At 36.7% G+C, this 22,942-nt stretch overlaps 1 protein-coding gene across 6 annotated transcripts; it reads right to left on the reverse strand.

Moving 5' to 3' along the window:
• Positions 1-339: 339 nt before the first annotated feature.
• Positions 340-22,942, reverse strand: LOC125675723 (UBX domain-containing protein 11-like). Of its 6 annotated transcripts, none has more exons than XM_048913505.2 (16): positions 22,757-22,942; positions 19,002-19,040; positions 18,510-18,547; positions 16,736-16,906; positions 16,057-16,122; positions 13,655-13,791; positions 12,077-12,131; positions 11,554-11,630; positions 10,779-10,896; positions 10,285-10,469; positions 8,716-8,883; positions 7,272-7,464; positions 6,542-6,645; positions 4,734-4,798; positions 3,520-3,669; positions 340-3,011 (listed from the first exon to the last, which is right to left on the reverse strand). In XM_048913505.2, exons 1-16 carry the CDS (start codon positions 22,810-22,812, stop codon positions 2,882-2,884), a joined length of 1,752 nt encoding a protein of 583 aa, XP_048769462.1. In that variant the 5' UTR covers positions 22,813-22,942; the 3' UTR covers positions 340-2,881. The 6 variants fall into 6 exon arrangements, with proteins under 6 accessions (XP_048769462.1, XP_048769463.1, XP_056015356.1 ...); XM_048913506.2 differs by having other exon boundaries at positions 13,694-13,791; positions 22,757-22,941; XM_056159381.1 differs by lacking the exon at positions 19,002-19,040 and having other exon boundaries at positions 13,694-13,791; positions 22,757-22,941.

A 22,942-nucleotide genomic window follows, 5' to 3' on the forward strand; every position in this document is an offset into this window, starting at 1 on the left:
CAGTTTTTTGAAACTGTTGACATAAACAATTTGTCATTTTAGATTTTTTTTATTTTGTTTGATGAAAATGTGTTATTTTTTAATGTTGACATATATTTCTGTTTGTGTTTGTGTGACATCTTTATAAAGGTGACAACATCCACATTTTCTTTGGTTATTGATTGAATTAAACTTTTTTCAGTGGAAATTGATACAGGTTTTCTACTTTAAACCATTTAATATTGACAATTTAAGTCACATGATGTGAAGCTACCTTAAGGATTCAAAATGGGGGTGCACTGCAGCTCTGCTCGGGATTGACTCGTGATTCTGTATATCAGATTAAGTCAAAAACTTCTTCCTTCTCTGAAAATCTTTATTATGGAATATACAGGGATCTCCAAAATGTTTAAAATTAACTCTGTTTATGATGCCATTCACAGAGAAATCAATACTCTATCATCTATTATTTGTAAGATTAGTCTTTAAGGAGGAATAACACAGAGTGACAATGGCTGACAACCTTTTGAAAGATAAATAGAAAAGTAAATATTGTTAACATTTGAGGCTGCTGATCTGTAGATTGTGAGTTCGAGTCTCACTGGGGTTTAAATTCTATCCCCAGTGACTTTATACAAAAACAAAATTTCTTTATTACATAAAGTTAATCTCAAAGTAAATCAATAACAAAATATTGTACATATCCTCTATGTTCCATCCAGAACAATATTTTCAAAGTGTGTTATTCCTCCTTAAGAGACAGACAGACAGACAGACAGACACTCATCATCATAATGCTACATAGTACAGATCAGATTCTTCCAATCTCCAACACACATGTATACTGACTAGAAGCCTTAATACACATACACCACACACACACACAAGCCCACACACACACACACACACACACACACACACACACACACACACACACACACACACACACACACACACACACACACACAAGCCCACACACACACACACACACACACACACACACACACACACACACACACACACACACACACACACACACACACACACACACACACACACATGTATCACATACACATAAATCACATCGTACAGCAAATAAAAAAATTAAAAAGTAATACCTAAATATTAAATAGAAAATACTGCATCATATTTCTTGTACATAATGTAAGGAAAAAACAACATATAACATGTATCATTAGAAAGTCCAGCAGCAGAAAATAGCACAATGATGTACATCAGATCATAATATATACCATAGAACTTGTAATACTAATTAATCCATACCACTGTACCAAGGATTTGTACTACATCATAGTACCACAATATAATGACATAGTACAGAGGTACTAATAACACATATCATAGTACCACAATATAATGACATAGTACAGAGATACTAATAACACATATCATAGTACCACAATATAATGACATAGTACAGAGATACTAATAACACATATCATAGTACCACAATATAATGACATAGTACAGAGATACTAATAACACATACCATAGTACCATAATACTAATACAACAGTACTTGTATCAAAAAGTTTGACAGATGAAAACAAAAACAAAGTCTTGTGTAGGGTGATCATTTTACAGTACACCATACTCTATTTACAGGTAAACAAACATCCTGACATCTGTGTTGGTGTGTAAACAGTACACCATACTCTATCTATACAGGTAAACAAATATCCTAACATCTGTGTTGGTGTGTAATATACAGGTAAACAAATATCCTGACATCTGTGTTGTGTGTAAACTGATATGTATCACAATATCCGGTACTTACAACGATTTACGAGAGATGTGTATTGTAGTTACATGTATTTGTGACGTTTACTGATGACTTGTATCATAATTACTTAATTGTGACGGTTTACCAGTGACTTGTACTGTAATTACTTAATTGTGACGGTTTACGAGTGAATTGTATCATAATTACTTAATTGTGATTGTCTACGAGTGAATTGTATCATAATTACTTAATTGTGATTGTCTACGAGTGAATTGTATCGTAGTTACTTAATTGTGATTGTCTACGAGTGAATTGTATCATAATTACTTAATTGTGATTGTCTACGAGTGAATTGTATCATAATTACTTAATTGTGATTGTCTACGAGTGAATTGTATCATAATTACTTAATTGTGATTGTCTACGAGTGAATTGTATCATAATTACTTAATTGTGATTGTCTACGAGTGAATTGTATCGTAGTTACTTAATTGTGATGGTTTACGAGTGACTTGTATCGTAATTACTTAATTGTGACGGTTTACCAGTGACTTGTACTGTAATTACTTAATTGTGACGGTTTACGAGTGACTTGTATCGTAGTTACTTAATTGTGATTGTTTACGAGTGACTTGTATCGTAATTACTTAATTGTGACGGTTTACGAGTGACTTGTACCGTAGTTACTTAATTGTGATGGTTTACGAGTGACTTCTATCGTAGTTACTTAATTGTGATTGTTTACGAGTGACTTGTACTGTAATTACTTAATTGTGACGGTTTACGAGTGACTTGTACCGTAATTACTTAATTGTGACGGTTTACGAGTGACTTGTACCGTAATTACTTAATTGTGACGGTTTACGAGTGACTTGTATCGTAGTTACTTGTGATGATTTACTGGTGATATGCACATACATGAAACTTGAGAGTGATTTTTCACATTGAAATACATGCACCATGCTGATCTTAATACGTCATGATCAAATGATAAACAAAACACAGCTACTGAATACAGAGTTAAATTGCCACAGAGTTTTGTCCCATTGCTGCACATATCGCTGACTTCTACGACAATTTTCTCCTCCAAAACAAACCTTACATACACTCAACCATGCAGAAAATGCCTAAGATTCTATAAATAAAAAATCCCGCTCTTCACTTCCTCACGCGTAGATGTAACACAGCGTTAGGTGTGAGTCCCGCATCCAGCAGCGTAATTTCCTCGTTATCAAACGTCTTACTTGGATATGCCGACACAATATTGTACGCCTGGGAATTAGATGGTCTGCAAAAGGATTGACAAGGGAAATAACTCTTGTTTTAAATCATGATTTACTTTATTAAGGAGGTATACTACATTGTCATAATGGCTGACTTCCTTTTAAAACATGAATGAAAATATGAATATCAGCAATATTTGTCTATTCCTTTTAGATTTAAATACCAAGATGAGTAGCTCAGTAGGTTAGCATGTTGACTACAGAACTGTAGATCATAGGTTCAAGTCCAGCAAGGTTTTAATTTTATTTCAGATAATTTATACGAAAACTGCACTTATTGACTAAATAAAGTAAATTTGAAAGTTTCTCAATTTTTAAAATATTGTTGTACATATCCTCTACTTTTCATCCACATAAAATATCTCTGGTGCGATATTCCTCCTTAACGTATATTTCATTATCAAATACAAGTTCAAAAGGACTTTGGATTTCTATTACTGAAATACGAGAGAGAGGAGAGAACTTTTCAGTTCAGAAATTTCTTCCCTGTTCCAAGCTATTTCTATACCACACCTGTGTAGATCTATGTATTTCCGTAAGTCTCGTATCGTCTCCTGGAATTTCATTTTCAGTATGTAAGTTTGACTTCCTGTGTCAGATTTCACGCGGAGTGTCGTTATATTCCTCGGAGTGATCGGCCTGCTGCTCTCACTGCCATCCAATCTAAAATGAGAACAAATAAACTGACATTTGGGATAAAACGGAATGTAGACTAAAGAATCATGTGCAGCCTAACACCATATACTAACCTGTTTCTGTACTGTCAATATCTTACACTGTCAATATCCTACACTGTACTGTCAATATCCTACACTGCACAGTCAATATCCTACACTGTACTGTCAATATCCTACACTGTCAATATCCTACACTGTACTGTCAATATCCCACACTGTACTGTCAATATCCTACACTGTCAATATCCTACACTGTACTGTCAATATCCCACACTGTCAATATCCTACACTATACTGTCAATATCCTACACTGTACAGTTAATATCCTACACTGTCAATATCCCACACTGTCAATATCCTACATTATACTGTCAATATCCTACACTGTCAATATCCTACACTGTACTGTCAATATCCTACACTGTACTGTCAATATCCTACACTGTACAGTCAATATCCTACACTGTACAGTCAATATCCTGCACTGTCAATATCCTACACTGTACTGTCAATATCCCACACTGTCAATATCCTACACTATACTGTCAATATCCTACACTGTACTGTCAATATCATACACTGTACAGTCAATATCCTACACGGTACAGTCAATATCCTACACTGTCAATATCCTACACTGTTCTGTCAGTATCCTACACTGTCAATATTCTACACTGTCAATATCCTACACTGTACTGTCAGTATCCTACACTGTACTGTCAGTATCCTACACTGTCAATATCCATTGTCAGTAACCGAGGTCCCATATCATAGCAGGTATGGCACGATAAAGACCCCTCTCTGCTCGATAGCCGTAAGCGCCAAGTATCTTTCTAAATTGGCGGCCCTTCACCAGCAATGGTGATGTCTCCATATGAGTGAAAAATTCCCGAGTGGGAGGTTAAACAATATACATCCAACCTTCCCCCCATCTGTGATATCAATGCGTATTTTACTATACAACCAACCTTCCCCCCATCTGTGATATCAATGCGTATTTTACTATACAACCAACCTTCCCCCGATCTGTGATATCAATGCGTATTTTACCTCTTTTTCATGTCTTTAACTGTGTCGGTTTCCACCACCATCACACTCTGGCTGGTCTTGGCATCCTACAAAAAAACCCACCAAAATGCGGTGCTTGTATTCATCTGTAGGGCTATCCACAAGGAATCTTAGAATTATCAAAGGAAATTTACTTTAGTCTGTAAAATGGAAATTTATATATTGGAAGAACTTCTCCGTCATCTACAAGGCTTAATTCACACTGAACGACACTCCACATACATGTACCCGACCCTAACTGCTGTCTGTCAATTCTCACTGAACGACACTCCACATACATGTACCCGACCCTAACTGCTGTCTGTCAATTCTCACTGAACGACACTCCACATACATGTACCCGACCCTAACTGCTGTCTGTCAATTCTCACTGAACGACACTCCACATAATGTACCCGACCCTAACTGCTGTCTGTCAATTCTCACTGAACGACACTCCACATAATGTACCCGACCCTAACTGCTGTCTGTCAATTCTCACTGACCGACACTCCACATACATGTACCCGACCCTAACTGCTGTCTGTCAATTCTCACTGACCGACACTCCACATACATGTACCCGACCCTAACTGCTGTCTGTCAATTCTCACTGAACGACACTCCACATACATGTACCCGACCCTAACTGCTGTCTGTCAATTCTCACTGACCGACACTCCACATACATGTACCCGACCCTAACTGCTGTCTGTCAATTCTCACTGACCGACACTCCACATACATGTACCCGACCCTAACTGCTGTCTGTCAATTCTCACTGACCGACACTCCACATACATGTACCCGACCCTAACTGCTGTCTGTCAATTCTCACTGAACGACACTCCACATACATGTACCCGACCCTAACTGCTGTCTGTCAATTCTCACTGAACGACACTCCACATAATGTACCCGACCCTAACTGCTGTCTGTCAATTCTCACTGACCGACACTCCACATATATGTACCCGACCCTAACTGCTGTCTGTCAATTCTCCAAACAGATTCCATATCCCTCATATCCTCATTCCCCTGTTACATTTAAAATTTCCACTCCCCTGTTATGTTTAATATTCCCCATGGGGATATAGATATGATACTCTACACAATAACATTCCCCTGTTACATTTAAAATTTCCACTCGATCCATGTTATGTTTAAAATTTCCAATGGGGATATAGATATGATACTCTACACAATAACATTCACCGGCTACATTTGAAATTTCCCCATGGAATATAGATATAATACTCTACACAATAACATTCCCCTGCTACAATTAAAAATTCCCCTGGGGATATAGATTTAATACTCTACACAATAACATTCCCCTGCTACAATTAAAATGCCCCCTGGGGATATAGATATAATATTCTACACAATAACACTCCCCTGCTACATTTAAAATTTCCCCTGGGGATATAGATATGATATTCTACACAATAACATTCACCTGCTACATTTAAAATTTCCACTGCCCTGTTACGTTTGAAAATTCCCCAGGGGATATAATACCCTACACAGTAACATTTCCCTGCTACATTTCAATCTGTTTCCATAACATACCAGCCTCGATTCCCTATACAATAAACTTTCCTCAGGGTATGAACATTAAATTGCAAACAGTGACAGATTCCAACCTCTATCCTTTCTACAAAATGACAGATTCTGCTCCCATCCCCAACTACAGTGACATATTACAGTGACATATTCTACATCCCTCCCCCCCACTACACTGTGACAGATTCTGCCCCCCCCCCCCCCCCCCCCCCCCCCGATACACTGTAACAAATTCCCTCTCTTACCCTGAAGTTTTCCCCCACAGCGTCCCGGATGTCGATCACCTTCCCGTCTTTGATTACAGACTTTGGCAACTTTTGAAGAAACTGACCCACTGACATTTTTGGTCCTGTAATTAAACAAGTTGAACACAAAAATGAAAAGAACACAAAGAACGTCCTTACAGAACTAATGAGCCAGCCAGGCACATCCACAGCTGAGTCTGTTTTGAACAGCTATATCAGATTCTACAACACACTCATTGGATTATTTCAACTCTCTTTAATACCTTTATACTCTGTAAGTATTCATATACTTGAGCAAACAATATATTCTTGGGTGCTGAAAAATTTGACCTCTGACCTTTGGATATCAAACTCAATGATTATTGTTTATTTCTTAGGGTTTACATATATTCCAGGTTTATATCAAGTTGGTCAAGCAAATCATTCATAAAATACTGAAAGGATAATACTTTCTTATGTCCAGAGTAGCTTGATCCTCCTTGACCTTTGACCTTGTGACATTAAAATCAGTGGAGTAATCAACTCTCTAGTGACTACCAGTATACTAAGCGTCATGTCCGTCAGGTAAAAGGGTCTTGAGATATCGAGTGGACAAACTCAGTCTGCTGACCGACAGACTGATGGACCAACAGACTCACAGGTCTGAACCAAAATGACCCCTCTTTTCCAAAAAGGGGGGTGGGGGGTGTATACACATAACTGAGATTGTTGAATAGCTGGTTCTCCTTACCTGGTCGCTCTGTGGCAACCTTAAATTGTGTATGTTCTGGTGTATTCATTGGGACAGCATCGTGATTTTTCTCCGCTGTTTTGGATTCGGGGACCAGTCTTGATGGCCTGGTTTCTCCTCCCAGAACCTGGCCAGTTCCACGGAACACTTCCTGTCTAGTGTCCTTAAAATACGTGTCTCTGTAGTCCGTCACCTGAAGTATCAATCGACAGAAGGTTGATTTATTTTACAGTTTGTATAGTGCAGTAACCATGCCCAGGAGGAAGGAAAGATTTCCAAGGACTTTATGCAAATTTTTGATGAATAATCAACTCTGAGGCAAGAACACTGTGCAAGATAATTGGTAGAGTGCTTGTCCCATTATTACAATACGATCAATGGTGAACACTGTTTACCTACTGGATGTTCAGTATTAAGAAGTATGATATGAGTCTGATTCCCCCCCCCCCCCCCTTTTTAAATTTTTTTTAAAAAAGCTTTCAATGGGTCTAATCCCTCTTTTCCAAATTAAAAAAAAAACAACTTCCAAAATTGTTTACACACAGATTACTTTATTTTGATGAAATGTGTATGCTTACCTCTCTGATATATAATCATTTTGTTCATAAAGAAATGATAGGGGCCAAGTAATGCACTTAATTGTCGTACATATCTCATTGCATGTACATGTACTTTAGATGTATCCTAAGCCCGAGAAAGAGCTAATTCTCCTGGAGGAGGTTACTAACTAAAATTTTGTTTCTTTGTTCCTTTAGGTACTACATACATATTTTGATTCAAATACCATATAGCGGAATTTTTTCCGTGGGGTTATAATTTTGGCTTATTTTAGTGGTTAGAAAGCTTTCCGCCAAAAATTTCATTTGCCAAATACGCATATGCACCCAATTGCAACCTCAGTATTTGAAAGAGAGACAACTCCTCCCTGTCTGCCAAAATTTATTCCGCTCAAATTATTAGCATACCTTTGAGCCAGCAAAATGCCAAATTTTAGACCTGCGGAATAAACCTGCTATATGGTATATGTTTATAAAACAAGAGGCCTGCATGCCTTATCAGTCACCTGAGTATTAAAACTGTTCAACTGTTAATGCATGACGGACGATGACAGACACAAAGCAATAGCAATAGGTCACCCGAGTGACTTGGGAAACCTAAAAAGAGATGTCTCAATGAGTGACTCAGGTAACCTAAAAAGAGGTGTTTCAATGAGTGACTCAGGGAACCTAAAAAGAGGTGTTTCAATGAGTGACTCCGGTAACCAAAAAAGAGGTGTTTCAATGAGTGACTCAGGTAACCTAAAAATAGGTGTCTCAATGAGGGCCCCTAGCTCCTAGAAGTAAAGTAAAAAGACAACAGCCAATGAATTACCATGAAGTTCTAGTTTTATTGATCTGCAACTCATCACATTTAATCTCTTTGAAACTTGATGGAAACAACCTACCACAAAAGGAACTCCGTCTGGGAATTTCGTCTGCAGTTCAGAGGGGAAGTAACCGTCCTGAATGTCCTGTGCACACTGCTGGGTAAGAGGGTCAGTGAAGGGTCGAAATGGTCCGCCAAACAACATGATTCCGTTAGCATACAGAACCAAGGGGACAGGATCAGGAAGCTGAAATTAGCCATGTTTGTATCAGGAAGCTGAAATTAGTCATCACCTAAAGTTTAGTTTGTAACAGGAAGCTGAAATTAGCCATCACCTAAAGCTTAGTCTGTAACAGGAAGCTGAAATTAGCCATCCCCTAAAGCTTAGTCTGTAACAGGAAGCTGAAATTAGCCATCCCCTATAGCTTACTTTGTAACAGGAAGCTGAAATTAGCCATCCCCTAAAGCTTAGTCTGTAAAGGAAGCTGAAATTAGACATCCCCTAAAGCTTAGTCTGTAACAGGAAGCTGAAATTAGCCATCACCTAAAGCTTAGTCTGTAACAGGAAGCTGAAATTAGCCATCTCCTAAAGCTTAGTTTGTAACAGGAAACTGAAATTAGCCATCACCTAAAGCTTAGTTTGCAACATGAAGCTGAAATTAGCCATCCCCTAAAGCTTAGTCTGTAACAGGAAGCTGAAATTAGCCATCCCCTAAAGCTTAGTTTGTAACAGGAAGCTGAAATTAGCCATCCCTTAAAGTTTAGTTTGTAACAGGAAGCTGAAATTAGCCATCTCCTAAAGCTTAGTTTGTAACAGGAAGCTGAAATTAGCCATCCCCTAAAGCTTAGTCTGTAACAGGAAGCTGAAATTAGCCATCCCCTAAAGCTTAGTTTGTAACAGGAAGCTGAAATTAGCCATCCCCTAAAGCTTAGTCTGTAACAGGAAGCTGAAATTAGCCATCTCCTAAAGCTTAGTTTGTAACAGGAAGCTGAAATTAGCCATCACCTAAAGCTTAGTTTGTAAATTCCATGTAAATGTAACATTAAGCATTTCCAATGCAAATCAAGATAATCATTTTTACCCCTGGTTCTTCTTTTCAATTTAGAAATTGATATACAGTGAAACCTGCCTATTCAGACATGCATTGGGAGACAATCTTTCTGTCGGAATACACAGTGTGTTGGAGTAATCAGTTTAAAAAACAATTAGATTAATATTAAGGCTCTGAATGCCCAGCGAAATGGATTGCACACTTGTCGGATTAGGCAGTTTTCACTGTATTTTTCAGACTAATATTAATGTCAGTATACATGTATTAAGATCTTAACATAAATTTTCAGGAATTCATATTTTTGTAATCAAAGTTACACTATAGCTAAAACATATTTGCAACTTACATTTATCTTTGACTACATGAACAGATTTATGATATTATATGTAAATAGGAACCTAGAAAAATTTGTAATCTTTCATACATGCAACTAAGTTATGACTTTTTAGTGACTATTTCTATAATTCTCTATAACTCCTCTGCTATGGTACAGAGTCATGAAGTTCCGAGATAACAAATGTCACATGGTTTACACATGTTAACGAAATAAAACTGATTTGATTTTTAAAAAAAATGAAAGCCTGGCCAAATTTTACCCTCAGTCGGGCCCCATCAGTGGTGTGTTGAATCTTGGACACGCCCTCTCCGGCCAGAACATTCAGGTCTTTGATGTTCTCTATGACTCTGTCGTAATCTACAGTGAATTTTGATTGGACGGTTTCTGGTTTGACAGCGGTGGATGTGATGGTAGCCGGGGTAAAATTATGGTTTAACGATGTATCTGAAAAATACAGAATTTCATTTATTATCCAAATACACACTGATCTTGTAACGCTGATTAAATTAGCTACATACACATGCAATGATGATAGGATCTAATCCAATTAGGAAAGGGTTTATGTTGATAGTCTTTCTCAAATCTCACTTGATACATACGAGAGAAAATATCTTTATACATATTGTGGTCTAAGGGAAATAACTCTTGCACAGATGAAGAAGTATATTCTATTAAGGTTTGAAATAAAATCTACTACTATGTAAATTTAAATTAACGGTTGTAAACTCCCCCGACACAGATATTGGTACTCACTGGGCCTCCACATTTCCTCGTCACTTTCACTGTCTGATGAAGATTTATCGTTGTAGTAGGTGGAGTTTGTGTCAGATTTCTCTCCCACCCACACCATTCCATAGTCCGCCAAAAATGCCTAAAATATCATCAACAAGTCTGTCTCAGAGAGAGAGGTAAAATAGAGAGAGGTAAACAGAGAGAGGGGAGAGAGAGAGAGAGAGAGAGAGAGAGAGAGAGAGAGAGAGAGAGAGAGAGAGAGAGAGAGAGATATTCTGTAAAACTAGACTTCATATATACATGTACTACACTTGAACAGAATGACAATGCAAATTCTAAAAATAACTAAAGCTGTTCAAAATGGAATATTACCCCCCCCCCTCCTGTGGGACACATCCAAAACTGGGATAATCTGACAGATTGTAAAATAATTAGAGATCATTTTTAACCATGGAAAGTCCGTGTGTGATGCAGGGTGACCCTTCAGGCCAGTAAACTGTTTTTTATACATGTATTATACTGAGTGTCCCATTCTATTTTCCTGCATGGTCACTGTATTTCTGATTTGTGTATAATTTGATCTTTGACCCCAAAATCAACAGGGATCGATCATCCTCATCCCATGATCAGTCGGTGTGTAAAGTAGGTTGACCCTGCGTGGGAAAGGTCAATCACTGATAGCCCAGAAACCAAATCACCTACAGACAGTCTCAATCTAATTCCAATACAAGAACACCACCTCCCCCATCTTGTTTCAGGGTTATAGCTATCACACAGTGAGATGAGAAATCTTTACCTCCATTTCGTGGACCTGTTGTTGAAGTAGTAGACATTTTTTCTCCAGCTCTCTGGACTCTCGGGGGGATAGGTCACCTACAGTCACAATTTCATGTTACTATAAATAGATCTGTTCATCATTCACTACAGTCACAATTTCATGTTACTATTAATAAACCTGTTCATCATTCACTTCAGTCACATGTTACTAATCTATTCATCACTGAAAATTACTGATAAATTCTATCTACATTTATTGTTTGAGATGCAGTAAATTACTATAGCTGCAGAACTGTAGCTCTGAGAAAATATTGGAGGAAATATTGGGACAGATCAGAGATTTCTGATTAGCTGTCTCAATATTTTCTCAGACAGATACAGTTCTGCAGCTAAGAAATGACAAGCTTCAACTACCACTGCCGAAATGTTAGAATGAAATGAGTTAAAATTTCAAGTCCTTCAGCATTATTTATTTGGAACCATATTGTCTATCATCCTCTCCTTCTAACAAGTTACAACAGAGTGGCCTGCATTACACCTACCTTGAGCTTTCTTCATGATTTTCACTTTGTCCTCCAAAATCTTTATTTTCTTGTCCTGATAAAAATAAAAGTGTGCTATACTTTTCTGAAGATATCTACAATGGCTGTGCCTCTCTGTGTAAAATTACGAGAATATTTCAAAAATCAAATTTCAATCCTTCCACAGAAATTAACTTTTAAAATAACAAAAATGATAAAGACCAGATTTTGGTAAAATTATGTGGAAATGATTCTTTATCATTTATACATATAAAGCTTTGGAATCTACAACACATGCTTGATTAGAAATAAAACTTTGGTTCTGCAGTACATTTATGACTAATAGAATCACTCATCATGTGGCCTCCCAGTGAGGGGACATGACTCGCTGTTAGGAAAAGACTATGTCTATTCTTTGATAGTGAACCTAGTTCCTGAGGTGGAATTTCCTTGTCCTTCATGAGTATATAATGAAGGCTGATTTTTCACTCATTCTGCCAATTTATTGTATTAAATCAGGAGCTCTGAGAAAGCAGCGTGCAGCAGAAAATTTCACGCGGCTGTCTCACATGAGTATAATGTCTGTCTCATAACGGTGATTATGTGAGATAGAAAAATCTCACATGGCTGTCTCACATGGGTCATGTCAGTCTCACAATGATGATTATGTGAGATAGAAAAATCTCACATGGCTGTCTCACATGGGTCATGTCAGTCTCACAATGGTGATAATGTGAGAATAATAGAATCATTCATTAGTACCAATGTGGATGGGGAAATTCTACCAGGGGAAAAGACTTGCAGTCTACGACGAGGCTTTTTTTGTTGCAACTTTCTTGGTGAGATAATGCTGTCCTACCTTTTCAGTGAGTTCCTTGGTGAGATAATGTTGTCCTACCTTTTCTGTGAGTTCCTTGGTGAGATAATGTTGTCCTACCTTTTCAGTGAGTTACTTGATGAGATTAATAGAATCCTTCATTAGTACGAGTGTGGGATAGGGAAATCCCACCGAGGGGACAAGATTCGCAGTCTAGGACGAGGCTGTGCCGAGTCCTAGACGGCAAATCTTGTTCCAGAGGTGGGATTTCCCTATCCCACACAAGTAAATAATGAAGGATTATTTTTCTCACATTTTACCTACAGTTTAGTGCATAGATTTATGAGCTATGAGAAAATTTTAAATTATGAAAATCCTCATTTGAACTTCGATGCAAAAACTAATTAGATAGGCAGAAAGATCATACCCGAAAATGGTTTACACTGTAAGTGTAAACTAAAAAACCCAAGGTTGTCCACCAGAAAGTATACTACATGTACATTAAAATTTAAAGAAAACAATGCAAAATATTTTACTTCACCGTGTAACGTAAATCTTCACCGTGTAACGTAAATCATAGAAAATATATGACGTCACAATCAAATGACGTCGCAGCAGTGTGAGACAGAAAAATCTCACATGGCTGTCTCGCATGGGTAAAGTCGATCTCACACTGGTGATAATGTGAGAAAATGGTTTCTTACCTTTTCAGTGAGTTCCCTGGTGAGATAATGTTGTCTTACCATTTCTGTGAGTTCCTTGATGAGATAATGGTTTCTTACCTTTTCTGTGAGTTCCTTGGTGAGATAATGCTGTCCTACCTTTTCTGTGAGTTCCTTGGTTTGAGACTGGACCTTTTGTTCCAGAATGGTGATACGTGTCATCATGGACGTCATCAACTCCTGATCACTAGGGGGTGCTGTAAACATGGTCACAAAATTCCTCCATTATCAAAATAAGTTTACATTTATTGATATTCTTTAAGCTACATATAGCAATTAGTTTGTCTACAATCTTTCCTTTATTAACTTAAATCTGATGATTAAATTACTCAGGTCAATTTATAAAACATAAAAATAACATTGAATTACAGCCAGTTTTTAAATATATCTAAACACGTACAGATATGTGTACTACACTCACCCAAACAAAATGTCCACAGTATTTCATTAATTTACAATATCATCTCAGAACTTCTCATTATGCTCATTTTGTTTTTAAACAAAAGTAATTTACAAGTTCTAATTAGCAAGCTTACTGAGCATTGTATTTTATAAGAAGCAGAGTAATGGTAGTTATAGGTAAGTGAGACGTCAGTGTGAATGGACTGGTTAGTATCAGTACTCTGTCTGTAGTTATAGGTAAGTGAGACGTCAGTGTGAATGGACTGGTTTGTATCAGTCCTCTGTCAATTGTCTCTCATGCTGTGTACACAGGAAATGTTGTCAATACAAAGATAATTCATCAGTATCGTGGACATTTACGTCGTTTTTAAAAACAAATTTTAATGCACACATAACTACATTTCTGTGTAAGAATTACTTATGAAAGGTTATATAAAGGTTATACAATGTATATATAGATATACAATTGTATATACTTGTATATATGTATATACACTAACAGTCATACATTGTGCATATACTTGTATAGATATACATTTTACAAGCAGATTGAACAAATCAAGGAAACATAAGCTGGGTGTAACATCTGAGAAAATCCAATATTGTACTGAAACTGAAATTACATCTTGTAGTAGTAATAGGGTTAGTACTGATATATAGCTAGTTAAATCTACAGACAGCAGGACAGACATGTTGTCACACACCTTCACACAGTCACATTTACCAATCAAAGGTATAGAATTTTTAATTTGACTTATAATTTCCTATACATTATAAAATATGAATACATATCGATAAGAAGTAAATGACTGGGTAATATTTGCAACTTGGGGGAATATATAAACATCAAATGAAGAATGCATGTGGATTTTTTCTGATTATTACCTAGCTAAATATAACAAGATGTACTGTGAGCAATGCTCACTAAGAATACCCCCCGCTTACCCCAATCTCCCAAAGGGTGTTGTTAATAGGTATAAATTACCTCTTTTCCGAGTGTAAAAATATGGTATGCATTTGTAGAAGAAAATGGAAGATATAGTCCGAACACAAATCCATGGCATAAACCTATAATTTTGACCTTGAGATCAAAGGTCAAGGTCATAAAGGTCATGAATGTACATGACACATAGTCTCATGGTGATACACCCATGTCTTATGGTATGACTATGTCAAAACCCTATAATCAATTTTGACCTTGAGGTCAAAGTTCAAGGTCATATACAGGTCATGAAGGTACTCGACACATCGTCTCATGGTGATACACTCATGTGTCAAATATGATATGCCTATGTCAAAGAACAAAGAAGTCATGGCCCGGACATGAATCCATCGTAAAAACCTTTAATTTTGACCTTGAGGTCAAGGTCATATGGAGGTCATGAAGGTACATGACACATCGTCTCATGGTGATACACTCATGTGTCAAATATGGTATGCCTATGTCAAAGAACAAAGAAGTTATGGCCCGGACACGAATCCATTGTAAAAAACCTTTAATTTTGACCTTGAGGTCAAGGGTCAAGGTCATATAGAGGTCATGAAGGTACTTGACACATCGTCTCATGTTGATCTACCTGTGTGCCAAATATGGTATGCCTAAGTCAAAGAACAAAGAAGTTATGGCCCGGACACGAATCTGCACAGACAGACAGACGGACAGACGGACAGACAGACAGACAGACAGAGTGATTCCTATATACCCCCCAGAACTTCGTTCGGGGGGTATAAAAACTGCCTCATCAATTCATTGTTTATATAACCCTATAATGCAAACAAACTAGACATTTATTTCTTATCAGTAAATACTCTATAGAGTTTACTGTAAACACCTATTTGATGGGCTGGTTAAATCTGCATTTAGCATAATGGTATACATCAATTGTAGCATGAATTTGAAACTGTCTAAAAAATGCACATATTCGTATAGCAAAAAATTAATAATGCAGGTGAAAATACATAAAATATATAGAAATTGAAGATGGAGAACTGTCTAATATAGTCTACAGAGATAGCCACACCCCTAGAACAATAGCCACACCCCAGAAGGAGGCTGATACCTGTCAAAAAAGTAGCATTATCTGGGAGGGGATCGTCTACAAACGAAGACGAGGATTTCATTCTCTCTGTAAAACAGTAGCACAAGAAGATTCATCAATTCCTGGATCAAATACTGAAGAATTCTATATTTCTGTGGGGGGAAATTTGCATTGTCTGAGAAAATCGAATATGTTTGTAGACATCTGATCTCAAGATAGAAGAGCTTTTTCTTTTATGGTAATTGTTGGTTGTAGATTAAAATTGGAAGGTATGATCACACCATGGACACAAGGAAAATCAATCCCCACAGAAATCAAGGATTTTACAGTAAATAGGAAAATCAATCCCTATAGAAATCAAGGATTTTACAGTAAATAGTTTGTCTTGTGACCAGTATCTTCAATGACACAACAGCTTTTCATGTAAAATATAAAGATCTAGTAAATAATTTTTCTTCAGCAGTTGTGCAGAAAACATTCCTCTAATCGAGACACTCAAATTACATCAGTCCATCAAAAGTCACAAAATTAAGATTTTACATGTAGCTATAATTAAGTTAACGAACGAGTGATTTGTTACCAAAAGAAAACAATGCTGAACTATAAGAAAATCATTTCACAAAACAACACAAAAAATATTCGTACACATTTTATCAATCATGGTTAATAGATAAATTTTTTACATTAGTGTGATACAGACCTAGGGGTGCGTTATTGACCCTGGGGACAGGCGTACTGTGGGTGACATGTGATCGGGTAGTGTCTAGCTTGGGTAGTCCCCCCTGGAATGGATCAGTTCTGGCATGGGCAGCTTTCAGACGACTTGTAGCCATATTGTGTGTTATCTCCTCCAGCAGACGGCTCTCATCTTCTGTAAAGTTATGTATACATGTACGTTGTTAAATTGTTACTGTTCTAATGTCTGTACTTAGAACATATCCAGATCAACATTTTGATTATAAATGATCTGAAATTTATAATTGATTAATTAACAGATTAAAGAATGAAAAAAGATTTCTCCCCCAAACCAATGTCTTTGTTGCCCTTAATACATAGCTAGGAAGGAGAAAGACATCTAATTTATTGTGAGTGTCCTGTAAATGTAGTACTACTGTACTTAATACATAGCTAGGAAGGAGAAAGACATCTAATTTATTGTGAGTGTCCTGTAAATGTAGTACTACTGTACTTAATACATAGCTAGGAAGGAGAAAGACATCTAATTTATTGTGAGTGTCCTGCAGATGTAGTACTACTGTACTTAATTATCCGTTTATGACAATCACTTCACTGGAGGGATGAAGTCATCATCAGTGTGTTAAGGGTATAACCCAGTTTTACTGCTGGTACGGAGTTGAATACAATATTCACATATTATACCAATATTCTGCAGCAATAAAACTATAATGTTTCTGGATATCATTTCTTAATAAAAAGCACTCAACATAAAAAACCTGCAGAACTACACAAAACAAATTTAAGGAATAACTGTTTGGGATTTTTGTATTTTAGGAGACGGATAAACAATGCAGTCACGAGGGTAATTTCTGCATAACCTGCATAAGCAAATTATCCATTGTTCCCACTGTCCACATACCCCTGTAATACAGACAGTCCCTCCTTAATTAGAAACACGTGCAGTTTGCACAGTTACAGTAAAAATTGTTTGCTTGATCAATTCTTACCCAGAAAAAGCTGCACTCTCCAAGGCAAGAAGTAACATGACATGATTATTTAGCCACTGACAATTAAAAATTCATTACAATACACAATGTCCAGTTCCTAAATAATCCCCCTCTACCAGCAGATAGCATGGAATACCTAATTAAAGGGCCAAATGTGACCTTTCACCTGGTATTATTGTAAAAAAGGCTTCTACCCTAACAATACAGCTGATATATTAAACCCTCATTAATAAAACATTTAAAACATAAGTACTGGAATTCTATCCTGAATTAACCGACCGGTTCGTGACGACTCGAGTATGTCCGACGTCTTCTGTGTTGATAACCACCCATCCACTTCTGATCTCGAGTCTTAAATGTCTTCATTTGGGAATTTAAATTGATTTGGTTTATTGACTTTTAAACCTGGGATTTAACTTCAGTTTGTCAAATTTAGAGAATTAAGCATTGTATCATCATTTTTTTTATTATACAATTTCCAGGTATTGATTTTATATGAAATCATAAGGACAAAAATTTTAAAGGATGACTTTAACTTGAGAGCTGGATGTTAAATTTCCAAGGCAACTGTTTATAGAGGGAGGGGGTATGGACATATTGACCAGAGGGAGTATGGAAATTATGTTATCGAATTGTGTTATCGAATGCTGACTTGTAAACCGCCCTCCTTTAAGGACTTGTAAATCGCCCTCCTTTAAGGACTTGTAAATCGCCCTCCTTTAAGGACTTGTAAATCGCCCTCCTTTAAAGACTTGTAAACTGCCCTCCTCTGTGTTAATTAATACTTACCAGAGTAAGCAGGACTCCTGAAAGGCATGCTTCTGGAACTGAAGAAGAAGAATTTGATAAACAAACTGTATATGTAGTTAGGAAGATGCAATGTTAATTATTAAGATCTTACTTAATCACAGACATTTAGTCAATTGAAAGGTTATTTTTTAAAGAAATTGACAGGTCGTATCAGTAGTTCTTACCTCAGTCAAAACAACAAAATTAAAACACAATCAGTTCTTCATCTATATCAAATGCAGTTCAAAATATTTGAAACTCAAGAACTTGAATACATTTATAAGCAAATCAATCATAGATTTTTTTAGAGGATAAATTTGCTTCTTCTGTGTGTGATGTCTGACTCACTTGTCTACCTTTAATTCCGCAAAATCTGTTTAATCACAGCAAAGTACACAAAGATTAGTGACGTCAACATCAGATTGCAAACACCATGTCTTCCCTCACACACAACACAACAAAACACACTGCCTGTAGACTATAGAAATATACCTTTCTGTGGGAGCTGGGCGGGTTAATTCATCGTGTCTCCTGAAGAAATGGTAACATGCACGATGGAATAATCGTAAACACTAACTTAACAAACCTTACAATCTGGATTTCTCAATAACAAACTTAAGTCAAAACTTGGACTTAAGTCTGAGATTTTATGATCAAGTAAGAGAAAACTTAAGTCCGAGATTTTTTTCTTCAAGAAATCCAGGCTGAACATGTTCACTTTGAAACTGAAATCATACTGTGTGATGAGGAACCTATGACAATCAACTATGACATCAACTATCTATGTACATGTATACATTGATTGATTGATTAATTGATGTTTTCCGCCACACTCAACAATTTTTCAGTTATCTGGTGGCGCCCAGTTTTTGTTGGTGGAAGAGAGAACCCAGATACAATGTACCTGGGAAGAGACCACCCACCCTCCGAAAGTAAACTGGGAAACGTTCTCACTTACCGGCGCGAGCGGGATTCGAACCCACGCCGACAGAGGTGAGAGGCCGTGTGATTTTGAGCGCGATGCTCTCACCACTCGACCACGGAGGCCCCTGTATACATTGAATGAATTGTGTCCATTTACCTATCCTGCATTATATTAACTTTATGTATAACTTGTTCGTATTTATATTTATTTATTCTATGTAAAAACGTTAAACCTATGAACTGTATGGTTCTTGGTTATAAACAATACAATACAATGTGAAGAAGGGCCCAAAAAGTCATGAAATGGGATATCATTTAACATTTAAATCATTGATGACGCCTGGAATTTATCCTTTATAACTGAATCAACATTCTATGAATTTATTTATATCAAATCATATAGCTGTGATACCACACATCTGGAGAATGCTGCATTGATTTATATTTTGATTTGAAAAATAAGATCAAAATTCTGTATGTTTGTTTATGTGTTAGATTCAAATTTTGCAAACCAGAACCTTGTCATCATAGAAGACCATTTGAGTTTAATTTACTGTAAATATTTTGATGAATTGCAAAGAATACTAAAGAAAATTTTTTCCAGATTTTCTCACTCTGTTGGTAAATGTATATATATGATAATCTAATTTGGATTTGAATTTCCAAAGAGAGAGAGAGAGAGAGAGAGAGAGAGAGAGAGAGAGAGAGAGAAATGATAAAACATGTAAAGAGAGGACAATTTTTAATCATTTGACAGAAGTTATGAGGACAGAAAGTACACATGAGGACAAAATTCTTTCCTCACAATTATATCCCCATAAACGAGATCCACAGCTTGTGAAAAATCAGGGCTCGAAATACTCGCAAAATGCGAGTACATTTGAAAAATAGCAAGTAAAAATAGTGGACATTTGAAAATCTTAGTGAGTGGTGATTTACAAACCATGAGCATTTCGTATCCGTTTTATACGGAGATGTGCTATCCACTTTTCTTAACTTGCACTCAGAATCATACAAACGCTTACATGAACAACCAATTTCAACAACTGTTTCTATCCGTAGCTTTCTTTTTAAGAAACTCAGGGCTCGAAATTAACATATGCCCGTCAGTCTGTGACTGGTTAAAAGTCTGGCAGACTAACTGACATTTGTTTTAGTCAGTCCGATGGGACTGGTTTATTTTCTAAAGCATTGTTTTTGAAAATATACTTATGAAATTTTATACACACATTTGGCATGCTTCAATATGTAGATATCAGACAAATATGATTCATAAGTATAAATCCCACATTTAAGTGAACATTACAATATTGTGTAAGGCATATTGAGTTAAATTTCATTTTAATAACATTAACGAAATATGTTTAAATATTTGTGGAAAACTCAGTTGGACTGGTAAATTTTTCTGCAGACTGGTTGAAATTATACCCCATCAGTCCAGCTGGACTGGTGACATAAAAAGTTAGTTTCAAGCCCTGGAAACTTGGAGTCAAACAAATGCTTCAAATGTTGGATATGGCATTATGGTGAAAAATATAGACATGTGCCACGAGTCCTGTTCACTTATAGGGGTGATTAAATTGAATTCCAAGTATGAGGTTTTTTGTTATTTATTAATTTAAAAAACAATCGGAATCTATGTTTTACCAAGTCTTCCGGTAGTAATTTTTATCAGAATGGAAAGTGAGCGTCATTTGTTAATTAATAAAAATTAATCACTCCAACATGTCTTATCTACATTAATTTATTGTCATATTGAGGTCGGGTTGTAGTGATGACACGAGTGCACTGCTCACCGCGTAGATGAATAGCAAAAAAGTTCATTGGACTCGTGATCGTGCTGCTTATGAAACCATGAGTCCAGGATTCGCTTTGATAAATCCCTAGTGACAACCCTGATGTGGCATGAAATTGGCAGACTTTGGATCTAGACCTGTGGTAAACAGGTTGTGGATTAGATATGCGATGGTCAAGAGACCTAAACATTCCACCATATGATTTACGTAACTTAATGACTTGTCCAAACGTTGCCTGTTGACCCACTAGACTCAATAATGATGGGAAAAATCATTGATTTAAAAAAAAAAAACATGAAAAAAGAGCACTGCTTCATTTTTATTTTAGCTTGTAGGTTTTCATTTTAGCCTGTGGGTTTTAGTCTGTGGTAGAAAAAGTTAATTTTGACCCATGAAGATGTAGATACAAAATATTAGATTAGTGAGCACAAAAGGTGTGTGGACATGTTCTCATTAATATTTTCTCTTAAAACCATTTTTTCACAATTCGAAAGAAAGTATTATATAAACTTCTATAGGTGTCCCTGTAGCTATATCTAACACAGTAAATATTTGCCTTTACAATAACATATCCGTATATTCTCTTCTAAGTATAGTGAGGACGTCCTGACCTCACTTAAGAGGTTTCGTTGTACAATGAGACAGAGAGAGAGAGAGAGAGAGAGAGAGAGAGAGAGAGAGAGAGAGAGATTCTCTTTAGAGAAGTCGAAAGGCATAGCCTTCATCGACTTCTCTTCACAAGCATTCATGTTTTGATTCTGGAAAACGTGTAAATGCCAGAGTTGGTGACGGTTTAAGCTTCGACCGACGTTTCGACTCAGATGTGCCTGGATTCACGCAATAGACAACTTGTTTTCAAACATTTATTAGCAATACACAAAACCGTCACAAGGAAATAAAAACTTAGTTGCTTTTAATCCATTTTCAACATGCCCCTGTCCCGGGTTTAAATCACAACTCTGTTTACGTCAGCCTGCTTTCTCTTAACTGGTCCCCTATTGTGACAGCTCCCAAGACCAGTTAACGTAAACCCGGGACAGGGGACATGTTGAAAATGGATTAAAAGCAAGTAAGTGTTGATTTCCTTGTGACAGTTTTGTGCATTACTGCTAAATGTTTGAAAACAAGTTGTCTATTGCGTGAATCCAGGCACATCTGAGTCGAAACGTCGGTCGAAGCATAAACCGTCACCGACGCCGGCATTTACACGTTTTCCAGAATCAAAATATGAATGCTTGCGAAGAGAAGTCGATGAAGGCTATGCCTTTCGACTTCTCTAAAGAGAATAAGAGAGAGAGAGAGAGAGAGAGAGAGAGAGAGAGAGAGAGAGATGGAAAATAAGCATTAAAGCGATTTTTGGAAAAAAGAAACATTATTGAAATATGATGGTTTCCAACACAGGCTTTTGACACAACCTGAGCTAACTGGATACCAATTTGCTCAGACTGTGTCAACTCCTGTGGTTTTCAATGCATGATCAAATTCACATCCACCAGATTTTTCTAAGGAATGCAAAAAAATGCTTACCCTAAAAGGAGCGGATTTTTCTGCGACTTTTTCAGACTAGAAAGCGGAGAACTCATCTTAATCTCGAGTATCTCTGTCAATTCAGTTTAAAATCGTGAATGCAAAGGATAATGTATTTTTAACTATGTTACGAATTTTACGTATTTGTTTACATCCAAGGACGCCATTGCACCGGAAGTAACTAAT

The sequence above is a fragment of the Ostrea edulis genome, chromosome 3 (genome assembly GCF_947568905.1).
Source record: "Ostrea edulis chromosome 3, xbOstEdul1.1, whole genome shotgun sequence".
NCBI lineage: Eukaryota > Metazoa > Mollusca > Bivalvia > Ostreida > Ostreidae > Ostrea > Ostrea edulis.

Excerpts from the sequence above, each read along its gene's own strand:
- LOC125675723 (XM_048913505.2), bottom strand. The coding sequence starts at position 22,812 with ATGAGTTCTCCGCTTTCTAGTCTGAAAAAGTCGCAGAAAAATCCGCTC. Across the intron at positions 18,548-19,001 it reads CGCCCAGCTCCCACAGAAAG|TTCCAGAAGCATGCCTTTCA; the intron begins GTATATTTCTAT and ends CTTCTTCTTCAG. Across the intron at positions 3,670-4,733 it reads GTTAAAGACATGAAAAAGAG|ATTGGATGGCAGTGAGAGCA; the intron begins GTAAAATACGCA and ends TTCTCATTTTAG.